General features: G+C 38.8%; 1 protein-coding gene across 1 annotated transcript in view; it reads left to right on the top strand.

Moving 5' to 3' along the window:
* The first annotated feature begins 520 nt into the window (after window positions 1-520).
* The window catches only part of LOC124606914 (survival of motor neuron-related-splicing factor 30), a 35165-nt gene continuing 22380 nt past the window's right edge, over window positions 521-13305 (top strand). Inside the window, exons 1-2 of the mRNA XM_047139018.1 lie at window positions 521-755; window positions 838-976. Of these exons, the coding sequence (XP_046994974.1) occupies window positions 702-755; window positions 838-976 (193 nt within the window). The 5' untranslated portion in view covers window positions 521-701. The remainder of the gene's footprint in view (window positions 756-837; window positions 977-13305) is intronic.

Here is a 13305-nt window from a genome sequence, read left to right on the forward strand (position 1 = left end):
GAACATGTAATAATGGCTAAATTCAAATTGTGATGTTTTGATGACTTGTAACTTACGATTGTCTGTAAACTGAATTTTGTCTTTTTCGCTCTTTCTCTCTCTCACACACACACTGTCTTCTTCTTTCTCAAATTTGACTTGCCTTATACTGAAGATACTATTCAAGTAAGTAACGGGGACCGATGGCCGAAGCATTTTGGCTCCATAGTCCTTACCACAAATTTCCAAAAATTTCTAAGTATCTAATGAATCAAATGGACCAAATACATGAAACGAAAAAATCTTTTCCTATAACTGTGCTTATTTGATTTTCCTCGAGAGGTTATGGAAATCACTAAATAAAAACCAATCAACAATGGAGATATTAGTAACGCAATATTTGCAATCAGATGATAGATCTGAATAATATGCTGTAATAAATGATACATATTTTCTAGTCAGGTCTTCCGGATTGCAACTAGTTTGGATTTGTGGACAGTGTATATAACCTTTGCCTATGTGTAATCGACGGGATCTCTGACTACGAAAAAACAACATTTGGAAGTGAAGTGAAACGTCTTTGAAAAAAAAAAGTAAAGGGAAAAATTTTGTTATAGGGTGTATAGTAAGCATAGCACTGTGTGCTGATATTAATATTTGCCGTATGCATTTAGAAATACCTGTGGTCAGTTCTTAAGTTTTGCGAACAATTAAGCCGTAAAATGGCGGACGACCTCCAAGGAAATCTCCAGAATTACAAGTTGCAACTGCAGCAGGTGTGTTGATCGCATTGATGAGTGTGTAATCATACAGAATGTAGTGTAGTTGGTATTGCTTGAGCATAAATTTTGTTTGTAGGTGGAAGCTGCTCTGACTACAGATCCTGATAATGAAGAACTTAAGAAGTTGAAAGTCGATTTAGAGGAGGTTATAGAACTAACTAGAGATCTAATTAAAACTCAGCTGATCGAACTAAAAGCTGCCCAAGAATCAGCCGGTAAGTTCTGTACTGTATTTTGAAACAGAGTGGATTTTTAAAACTATCTTTGTGTAGGGACACGATTAGTGTATTGATTGATTGTGGCACGAACGTGTGCTGCATGACATTTCATGAAGTGGCAACTGGCAATTGACGATTGGCTTCTGTCGTCATTAGTGAGTTGTAGCTATCCCTAGTATCGTTCTAGTCGTTAATATAGGTGGACTCTGATACAATTTTTTTTTACACTTTAAGCTAAGCAAATCGTACTAAAGTGATGCGACTTGGAGAGAGCTGTCATGCCTCGCATCAGACTATCACAGTGAATACTGCCGATTGCTCTGCCATGTTGGTGTACGTTCATGATGTATAATATTTTGTCGAATCGGAACATTGATGAAGAAATTGTGTGTGTGAGTGTTGTAAAAGAAACTTTGACAATCCTTAATATTGACCCAAGAAATTGCGTGGTTTCACTCCCTGCTTACAGAAATCGGAGTTCACATAGTGTATTTTAGGGGTTAATAAGAAATGCGATCCTGCTGCAATCGGCAGAAGTTCAAACTTCAGGTAGCAACTAGGGGATGATGTCAGTAACTGCATGAAAACATTAACAAAAAAGAAGAAAACCAGACCAACTATCGGTCCCTTCCAAGGACAGAGGGCATTTGGGCAGGTTCATTCTTATTCTAAACATCTTAAAAATGTATGACAGCAGTTTGAAAATAAGGATTTTTCAAAATGAGTGTACATATAACTATGGAATGTGCATTTGCATAAAAAAAGAATGGACGTGGCACCCTAAGTCTGGGTTGGGCTACAGATGATATATAAAAAAATCAGGTAGTGGATCTATCTCTTCATTTATCATATCCTAGCTTATGTACATAATATGCATTGAAACACCGTTGAGACTCGTCCATTATCTAATACAGGTTATCTGATTTTGGCTAGCAGTTTTAGAATTTACTATGAAAAATGCATTTACTATAGGGTGCCCTTCAATGCAAGATTATGCTACAGATCTGTTTCTTACAACATTCATTACATATTCATTCATTGGCTCATGTCAAATCACAACCAAAATGTTGGCTAAAGTGCAATTAACGGTGTATGCAGTTCTTGTGTGGCATGCTGTTGTTGGCAGTTAGTTGATGATATTCGCAGACAATCACGTGATCATTTATGGTGGCTAGTACGGATAATCGAATCTAACTAATCTGGGGGAGGATGGTAAAAACTGAAGAAATTTGTTTGCGTTGTGAAGTGTGATAACAAAACTTCATGTGCTGCCAGACTGACCTGAGCAACGCCCAAACCCTAGGTTTGGTGGAGGCGACAATTTCATTGTGATTTGGCAGAGACAACGAATCTCAGCACAAAGATAAGAGTGCTGTAATAGACTGACATTTAATATCTCAAGATACACAATCATCATTGCATGAAATCATTTGCCGTATTTCAGAGTCTGTCAAATATTCTGACGATGCGGTAAATTCTAACGTAATAGATCGAAATACCAGCTCATGTCGTTTAAGAACCATAGGAAATTACGAATGGGCTTACTGATTCGCAGCAAACAGCCATCTCGTGATTCGTTGTATCCCAATCCCATCGTTCATCATACAAGTTGTTACCAACATCACCACAAACTCAGTAGTGGTAGACCCCATTAGAGCACTTTTACCAAATTGCATCATTGAGTCTAACGTAGACATTGAACTACATTACCAATGTTTGTAAGTGCAGTGAACTGTGCAGAAGGTCAACAAACAATTACAATCACAATGAAATTGATCAGACTGCTACAACTATCTTGATAAAAAATGGAGTCAGGAACGCAAAACAACAGTATCTTCAATAAATTCACCATCTCCACTAGACCTATATTGATATAGTGAACAACATGACCTAAGCTGCTGTGCACAAGACCTAAATGGTGTGTTATAAACAAAACAAAATTATATCTGTAACTGAAAAGGGCAAACAAAAATAACTAGATTCCATTTGCATAAGATCTGAGGTCCCACTTGTAAGAATATATTGTTGGCTTACTTTGTTCACAAGACGCACCATGGAGTTGTTGTAAATGCCGTTTTGCAGCTGTATATTACAATTTATATGCAGATAAATGAAGATGCTCCACAGTGCATGCACTGGAAGTCCTTGTAGTTGGCATTTATGAATCATCTAAAATGAAACTGAATAAAGCTAAAATGCATTTTTAGTTATTTCTTTGCTTTGACTTTTGTGTTTAGTCAATAAGATTTGTACGTCTTGTGGGAACACTGTTTATCCACAGTATTTTATCAAAAGTTACAGTATTTAAAAATCGGAACTTTGATATAGGCTAGGTGTCTTTATGAATTACTGTCACAAGCACTGTACATTAATATGACCATTGGAAATTAAATGTGGCCTCACCGTTTCAGTCCAAGGAAGTGACAAATCCTGTCGTGGAAGTATTGCAGTTGTCAGGCTGCAGTTAAAGTTTGGTCTTGACCATGATTCCTTATTAACTTTTACTAATCTGTACATGTTTAGGCATTATACTATTATCAAATGCTCTAAGAAAGGTGCAGCATACACTGGGAACAATCAAATAGAATAAGCAGAACTTATGCGTGTAGCCCAAAACATATTACTGCAAAGTAGCACGTCAGTCACATTCAGGAAGAGTTGCTGCAAACTGCTTGGAATGCTCTTAAGAAGAGCAGTTACCCCAGATGGTGCTTTAAAGTACATAGCTGTTCTGATATGCAATGAATACGTATTATTGTTACCAAAATAATTTAACAGTTTATGAATCCAAGCACATTAACTTAGACATTTAGTGTCCTATTTAAGTTTGTGGTTTTTTAAAAAACTACAGAAGACATTGCGGGTCGACAGAAGCGTCCGATCCAACGCGTCGGCTTTGACCCGTGACGTAAGGGTGTTGTCGTGTGTGACGGCGCGGAGTTTGGTTTGAGTGTGGCTGTCTCCAGTTCTGTTTTATCTTATTTTATTTACTTTTCTGATCTGTTCGTTCTATCTCGTGAGATTTTTTTTTAAAGACAAAAAACACTAATCAGCTACTGAAGCATCTTTATCTTCTATGGGTTGCAGGGGTTACGACCCCTGGGGAGGTGGGTGGGTATTCATGCATGGCTGTCTTCACTTACACGTTGTAGCTACGCAAGGCGTCTAAATTTGTTTATATTTAGTTTGCCCCCCACCCAAAACACCCCATTTCCCGCGCTTGTCCCGTTAGTGTCATTAGGCTTCTTGTGGAAAGTGTGTGTGTTTGTTTTTGTTTCCGCCATATTTGTGACGTCATGGGTCAAAGCAGATGGGTGGGATCGGACGCTTCCGTATTTCCGACATTGGTTTAGGCTAACATTTATTGTATGATTTTTGTGTGCAGTTTGCATAATAGACGGCGTTGATGTACAATGACACCTGCCCCCACAATGAACATATATTATTTCAATAGTTTTAAAAGTTATAAGAATGCATTCTACAATATTTCATTTAAATGAAAAAACAGAACATTTTGTTGTAAAAATTGTGTGTGAAATTACATACATAATAATATAAAATGCTTAGAGCATGAAAATATAGTGGTTGGACAAAAATCGGAAAAATTGTGCAAAGTGCATGCTTGGAGAAAAACACAGATGCTAGGCAAGCCTACACAATCCGCTGTTGTATTTGATCACAAATGGCACCTCTGCGATGTCGTCAGTATGTTTAACTCTTTGAGGGGCAGGTAAACACCACTAAAATTTACCATAGAGGGGCAAGAAAAATTATTTGCAGTTTTCAAATTTCTTTTACTTGTAATACATTTGTTTTAGTGTCTTGACATGTTTTATACATTGAGTTTGTAAAAATTCACTTAAAGAACAACAAAACATTGACATTAAATGTGGTCACTACAGGTAACCACCACCCCATTACAGTATACAAATTCGATATTTGGTGGTTGAACTTTGAAATAACTAGTTTTTAATCTTCTTGGTATCTCTTGAAACAGTTCTTGCTTGCTCTCAGACACAAACGTACTTTGCACGCTGAACACATCCACACTGTTCGCACTGGGTTTTTCTTTCAACTGCAAACTGCGCATATTGTAGATGATGAGTGAATTGGTTGTTGTTTACGGCTTTCGTTGTGAATACATTCGTCTACGTATGGTTTGTGTGACTTGATCTGGGTTGCTATACTGCTTTGGGATACAGGAGCAAAATTAGCTGCCACTGCAGCTATTTTTGGAGCCAACAATATTTTGTACACCTCTCGACGGAAGTCTCTATTGGAGAACTGCTCCATTTTGATTCCTTTGTGCATAATGAATGTGTTTGTCACACTGCAGTCTAAAAAGTGAAGAAACTATCTCATCCACCATTTCTTGCTTTTTCTGTCAATAGCATAGTCTGGCTTTAGTCGACCAAATTTATCCACATAGTTCATACTGGAATTGTAGTCTTTCAATACAATTGGACAAGTGATATTGGTTATTGTTCCATCTTTCATTTTTCGAGTTACTGTGGACACATCTGATGGTGAATGACATGTTGAAATCAAGTTTATTGCCCTGTTATCTTGCCATCTACAGATTACTATGCCATCATTGCTTATTTTGTAATCGAATTCCCCTCTTTCCAGTTCCGTTTCCTCCTTGAGTTTGGGTATGTTTTTCCTTCTGGGATTTATTGTTCCACAAGCGTACACACCATTGGATTTTAGGTCCTTGAACAGATCATATCATGTAAAATAATTGTCCATGAAAATAATGATTCTTTCCATGAAGACAACTGGTTAAATTTAGAACCACACGATTGCACACAAGGCTAGTACTTGCACAGCTTGTCAGGAATGTGGGATCATTTCCATCACTGTCAACACTGCTGACACTAGAAGATATTTCTTCAAGTATAATTCGGTAACATTCGTCCTCAGTTATTCCTTTTCGGCTAGACATATTCGATGGAGACAAAGAAAATGTACTGGGTGGAGCAGAAGGGCAGTGGTTAGCAGCACTAACCACACAGAAATTTGTCTGTAAAACATGGAATATTCTATTTCAATTTAAAGTTACATTACACGTAGACTTGTATGTGTTCAACACATAAATATAAGCAATTACTTACCAAAAATAGTCTTCTAAAGAAGAGCTACAGAGAATACTGCACGCCGCTTCCAAGAACAGTGCTAACAATGAAGAAGTATCAACTATTGTTCTGAATATGCAGCAAAAATTCGCGCAGAAGTCCTGCAATGCCATCTAGCGGCATTTTAGGCAACAATTAGGTGGTTGGCAGAGAGTCTACTGGCCCCTAAGCAGTAAAGGGAGAAAATATTATGTGGTAAGCCACAGTGACCACCGCCCATTGAAACCGTCTACGAATGTTGTTAGTTACAGTTTTGCCTGCCCTTCCCAGAGTTAAGGGGTCTGTCGTGGTCAGAACAGTGTTCTATGTAGTTGTGAATGCAGTATGTCACAGATAAATGAGTTTGAATGTGGCAAATTGTTGGTGCTCATATAGTCGGTGCTTCCCTAACCAAGGTAGAGGGGGTGTTCGGTGTTTCAAGAGGCACCGTATCAAAGATTTATTGTGCATACGGGGAAACTGGAAAGGCTTCATCCACTAAGTCACAAGTCGATGAAAGTGTGTGTTGACTGGTTTTGACAGTCATTGAAGAGGATTGTGAGAAACTGAACATCACACTCAGGAACCATATCGACACCAAAACAACGTGAAGGGAACTGCATAAGCTGGGAATTCCAGGGCGAGCTGGAATGACAAGACCACACATTAGTGATGCAAATGCCTTTGTCAGGAAGATGTGACACTGGAGCCTTAAACCTGGACTGTGGAGCAATGGAAGAAAGTCATTTGGTGAATGAGTCTTGCTTCATATAGTTTAAAACTTCTGGCCAATTTTACATCCCAAGAGTGAAAAGTTGTGAGGGTTGTGTGATAATTAGGACAGCCATATCATGGTATTCCATGGGCTCTGTGATTACACTGTGAGGGCGCATTACTGCCAAGGATTATGTGATGATTTTGGCTGTTGAAGTTCATACCATGTTATGTTTGTTCCCCAGTGGTAATGCTGTTTTTCAAGGCAGCCATACAGTGCCTTATATGTAGAGTGCTGTACTGGCGAACCTAATGAGTATGCAATCAACCTAAAGACAAAAGCATAAACCACACTGTTATGCTGTATTGGTAGATCCTTATTGTAATCAAAACCGAGGGCTGTCAGTGGGTACAGCTCATATAAAACAATAAGAAAAAATGAAGTATTTTGAAGAAACAAACACAGCTAAAAACAAGGAGGGAGTAAATTTGCACAAAATGTTAAAGGAGAGTTACAAATATTATGTAAAAACCGTGGTGTGTGTTATATTCTGCAACCTGAATGCACGTAAATTGTGACACCAAGGCAGCCTAAAGCACGTTGAAAGATTAAGACGAACAGAAGGCTTGCTTTAGGTATTTTGGTTTGCAGTATCATAAGACACATTTTTATCTCCAGTGATTACAGTGAGGATGAGGAGAAGCTTTTATCATCAGTTGCCAAAAGCCTTTGTAGAGGTAACAAATGCAATATGTAATCGCCAAATAAGTTGACCTTTTTTTATTCCATTATTTGATGTGCAGCAAAGGAAAAATATATTTAAAAACAAAGATGATGTGACTTACCATACGAAAGTGCTGGCAGGTCGATAGAAACACATACGTACACACAAAATTCTAGCTTTCGCAACCAATGGTTGCTTCGTCAGGAAAGAGGGAAGGAGAGGGAAAGACGAAAGGATGTGGGTTTTAAGGGAGAGGGTATGGAGTCATTCCAATCCCCCGAGCGGAAAGACTTACCTTAGGGGGAAAAAAGGACACCCGTGTGTGTGTGTGTGTGTGTGTGTGTGTGTGTGTGTGTGTGTGTGTGTGTGTGTGTGCGTGCGCGCGCGCGTGTGTGTATACCTGTCCTTTTTTCATGAGAGGGAACTTGGGTTAGCTAGGTGCCTTTAAGCTGGTGGCTAAAATATAGTGTGGATACAAAGTATAGCATTAATACTCTCAAACTCCCACCCATGAGTTTGACACGCAAAAGACACCACAAATTGCTGTAAAATTACCAACAAATGTAGCAGCCGTTTTGTCGTCTAGGTGGAATGTCACAGACCACTGTCTTCACATTGTTAGGGATACAGTCTAAACATAACTGCTGTCCTTGTTGTGGATGTCCAGCATCTGATCATCAACTTCTTTCGTGGATATGTGACCACAGAACACTGCAGACAGAATGAGGTAGTGGACTATGATAAGGAATGCCCAGTAGCCATCATGTTTCTGCAACAAACATTTACTAGGTAGGCTCATGTGCAGGAAGAGCATGGTACTGTTGGGAACTCTAGGAAATAAGGGGTAGTCTGACATTAAGGCAGGCTAGGGAAAGGTGTCAAGTTGACAGCTAGCTTATGAATGTCAGAATTCAGCTTACCAGGAAACCTCAGTCAAGTTTTAACACCAGACACCGAAAGAGGTAAAAAGTGATATGTTAGCATTGCAAGTTTTAGGCTGCAAAAGACAGTGTTTATTAAATGTATCATCTGTGTGTGAAACTGTAGGTGAAGGGACAACTCAGTAAGTGTTCATGATCCTGTCAGGGTATTCTTCACATAGTTTTGAAATAAAGGGAGTTCCAATTTCAAATCCTGTGCTTCTTCATAATGAATGGGTTGTAGATGCTGTGTAGGCAATCTCAGTTCTTTGCTTCCTTGCACAGAACATCGAACACAGTGTCTGCAGTTCAGCACAGTCCACATAGTGTCCTTTTGGCCAGTTGTTGCCTGTTCCATTCTGTACAAACAAAAAATTATCAATGCTGGCCCAGTGACCCAGTTCATAGAGAGTCCATTGTGCCTGGCTACCGGTCAGCAACAATGTCACGATCATATTTTCCGTCTGGTGCTTTCTTGTAATACACCTTTATACATTCCAACTTCAGGTCTGAGTCACCATGGTATGCACCAGTAGTGTCTATCCCACGCTCATCGGAGATGGTCTCCCAGAACACATTTTATGTTGCTTTGCTGTTATGATCTATGTGCATTCAGGTAGTGCAATATAACACACACTGAGGTTTTTACATAATATTTGAAACTATCCTTATCATTTTCTGCATGATTTACTTCACCCTTGTTTTTTAGCTGTGTTGATGTAAAGTGCTTTAGGTTTTGTTTTATTGTTTTACATGAATTTTACCCAAATGCATCCAGCACCATGTTTTTCTTATGGAAAAGATCTACTAATGTAATAGGAGAATGATTTAAGATTTTGGCTGTCTATATGCTCATTATTTTCATAATGACAGCATTCTAGATTAGAGGCACTTGACAGTTTGCCTCTTTTGTGACATATCGATGTGCAATGTGACACAGTGAAAAATGTCCTTATGGGCCTTCCAATTGTGCTTAAATAGATTAGCTTTGGCTTTTTTATATTTCACATTTTCATGCTCTGTTTATTTTTATTTTTTATGTATGTAATTTGTGCACACAGTTTGTACAACAAAATGTGCTGTTTTTGCGTTTAAATGAAGTGTTGTAGAACGTATTCTTATAACTTTTTGAACTGTTGAAATGTAATATATTCATTGTGAGGGCAGGCATCATTGTAGGTCAGCGCCATCTATCATATAAATTGCACACAAAAAACATATAACAGGTGGTAGCCTCTGGTAATGTCTTCTGTACTTTAAACATCAAAAATACAAATAAGACATCAAACATATGTTATAGGTTAATGTGCTTGGATTAGTAAAATGTTAAATTATTTTTGTAACATAAGAATACGTATTCTTGCGTATTAGAACAGCCGTAGAGATTAGTGGCATCTGGCGTAGCTCTTACTTCCAAGATGAGTGCATTCCAATCGAGTTTTGGGTAGGTGAGAGCTCTGCTACACTCATGTTGTATTCTATTTGGTATTTCTTGATGTATGCTTGACATACATCATTGAATGCCAGTGCTTCATTTCTCATTTGTGCTACATCTTTTTTAGAGCCTTTGAAAGTGGTGTAATGCCAAAACACGTAAGGATTAATGAAAGTTAATCAGAATTACCACAAGTTCTGGAAATCGGGGAATTTTAAACGTGTCAGGGAAATCAGAGAAATTTGAAAAAAAAAGAGAAACAGGAAAAATCTCAGTAGATGAAATGGTTGGTTTACTGAGATGTCACGGATCGTCACTGGTTGGGGCAGTTTAGAACGTGCACTGCTTCTCCTCTTCCTCCCACTCCCCTCAGCTTGCAGTTAGTGCCTAGCAGCTGCCGAAGAGAGGCAGGCTGGTGTGAGGAGAGGTTTGTTTGGATCTTATTCTCAGAGATTGTTAATGCAGCAGCTGGAGACGGTGGTCATGTGTGGATGAGTTGTGTCGGAGTGATTGCGTGAATCCATGTGTGCTCTCGTTTTCTTACAAAGGTTTAGTTGTGAATGTGTGATTGTCTTTTCTACATGCCTGTCGGCAGGTCAGCAATCCTCGTTATGGTGAGCTGCTACTTATTCTCATTAGTATTGATTCTCGGGTTATTTGCAAAAGGTGTCTATTGCATGGATTGATTGCCACTGTCTCATTTTATCAGCATGGTGTCTGTGACACATGAATAGCTGGCCACATGAATTGACTTCTGTGATGACCCAAAACCGCATGCCATTTCTAATGAATCGGGCCTGCCGATCTGAAGCCCATTGTTTCCCAGTAATGTGCAGGCCCTGCCTGTCGGATCTAGTCTCACCTATCTGCTTGCAGGCCAGGTCTATTTATGTGTGGCAGAGTGTGATGGATTTTCATGGTTTATCCATGGACCCAGGACCGAGGTGCTTCTCGGCAGGCTAGAGACCACCGTTTATGGATTTCAGGAATCGCGACTGACTCAGCGCAAGTACATCGTCAGGATTGCCACAGGTTCTGGAAATCAGGGAATTTCAAACATGTCAGGGAATTCAGAAAGTAAAACACTGGAAAAGTCTTGTTTTTTTGTCTCAATAGATTAAATGATTTTTTTTAACTGAAGTGTCATGCATTGTCATTGGCTGGATGCAGCTGAGTACATGCACCACTTCCCTATTCCCTCGTTAGTACCGCTTCTCCCCTTCCTACCACTCCCCTCATCTTGCAGTCGGTGCTGCCACCACCTCTTACTGCTAGCCTAGCGGTTGCCGATGAGAGGCAGGGAGACGTGAGGAGTGGATTGCTTGGATCTGATTCTGAGACTGTAGACGCAATGGCCGGAGATAGCGGTCGTCTGTGCATGAGTTGTGTGTGAGTGATTATGTGAATATGTGCTCATTTTCTGACAAATGCTATGACTGAACATTTAGCTATAAGAGTATGATTGTCTTTTCTTTGTGCCTGTCTCTGGCTCAGCAAACATCTTTACGGTGAGTTGCTGCCTGTCTGTATTACTATTGATTCTCATTGTGTTTGAACACATGATCTGTTGCATGGATTGATCACTGTGGTCTCATTTCATCAACATGCTGCCTGTGGCTCATGAATACCTGGCTACATGTGTGAATTTCCACGACGGGCCAAAACCACAGGCCATTTTTGTGGGTATCTGTAATGGATCGGGCCTGCTGATCTAAATCCATTTGGTTCCCACTAATTGTGCAGGCCCTGCCTGTTGGATCTAGTCTCATAAATCTGCCCACAGGGTGGGTCAGTTTGTGTGTGGCATAATGCAGCAGATTTTCATGGTTCACCCGTGGACCCAGGACTGTGGTGCTTCTCAGCAGGCCAGAGGCCATGGGCAATGGATTTCAGGTATTGCGACTGTCTCACCGCAAGTACATTGTACAATGTGTCGCTTTATAGATGTTTTATTTGTTCTAGTACATTTTGCCACTTACATGTGTTAGTATGGATGACAAGAAGAAGAAAATTGTCAGTCACTGGTGGTTTGTACACTATATAATCAAGTGTTTCTAGAAAGAAAAATCAGAAAATACCTGTAAAATAATAAATATAGTGGGTAATAACTGAGAATAATGAACATTGTAGAACCAAATTTTATAGGCGGTCACCTACAGTGTTGCTTTACACAATTATTCCCCATCTTATAATCTCCTACTTTTTTCTGAGGTTATTTCTGAAATGTTTCGGGAATATTTTAAATCTGTCTTGCGACTCCAAGGAGATGAGTATTTTTGTCACAGAACATGTTTTATTTTATTGGGATAAAATAAAAGCAGTGGTCTTAATGAAACACATACCATTTGACTTGTTTTCTCCTTCTAAAAGCAGTTCATTACAAAAGAAGCTGATAATAGTATTTAAGATTTTTGCCCACATCAGGAAGTGCCATCTGCTTGCAAGTTTTTTTTAGATATTTCCCCTTTGCACTATTGTTTCTTGTACTGTAGCTGCAAAGACAGATTGTCAATTTATGTTTTAACTTACCCCTGTGATCTCAAAATTTGTCAGGGAAAATGCTGAGACTTGTCTGGAAATAAGGGAATTTCACTTAGGGAAACTTGGGGCAACTCTGACTGTACAGTGCGGCATTTTATAGACATTTTATTTATTGTAGTACATTTTGGCACTTCGAAAATAGTTTATATGTTAGAAAATATGGACGATAAGAAGAAGAATATTGTGGCAGTCGCTGACAGTTTGTACGCTATGTAATAGTATATTTCTCTAAATAAAAATCACACAGTACTTCTAAAATAATAGACATAACACAGTGGGTAATAACAGACAATAACAAACATAATAGCAGCAACATTTTACTGACAGTCATCCATTGTGTTGGTTTTCACAACTCTTCACTGTCTTATACACTTCTTTCAAGAGGCCTACTTCTTTTCTGAAGTTATTTCTGACATCAGTGAAGGTATTTTAAATCTGTCTTGTGATTCCAAGGAAATACATACTTTTGTTAACAGATGTGTTTAGTTTTTATTGAAATAACATTGGTGTTAATGTAACACACATACTATTTGGCTTGCTTTTTCCAACTAGTTCATTATAAAAGATGTTGATGTTAGTACTTTAGATTTTTGCTCACACGGGGGAGGGAAAAAAGTCCTTATATTTTATTTATTTGTTTGGTTTTTTTGTGAACTTTTGTCTTTACTTATCTTTGAGATTTCAAAGTTTGTCGGGAAAATGCTAGAACTTACCTAGAAATCAGGGACTTTCACTTCAAGAAACTAGTGGCAACCCTGTTAATAAAGAAATTTGGTCAAGGCTAAAGTTTTATTATAGTGCAGAAAATGACCGCCACATCTTAAAGCATTTTCTACTAGAATTGTACTTTCTCGAGATTTAGGCAAGTTCCAAGAAC

This window comes from Schistocerca americana, chromosome 3 (genome assembly GCF_021461395.2).
Source record: "Schistocerca americana isolate TAMUIC-IGC-003095 chromosome 3, iqSchAmer2.1, whole genome shotgun sequence".
NCBI lineage: Eukaryota > Metazoa > Arthropoda > Insecta > Orthoptera > Acrididae > Schistocerca > Schistocerca americana.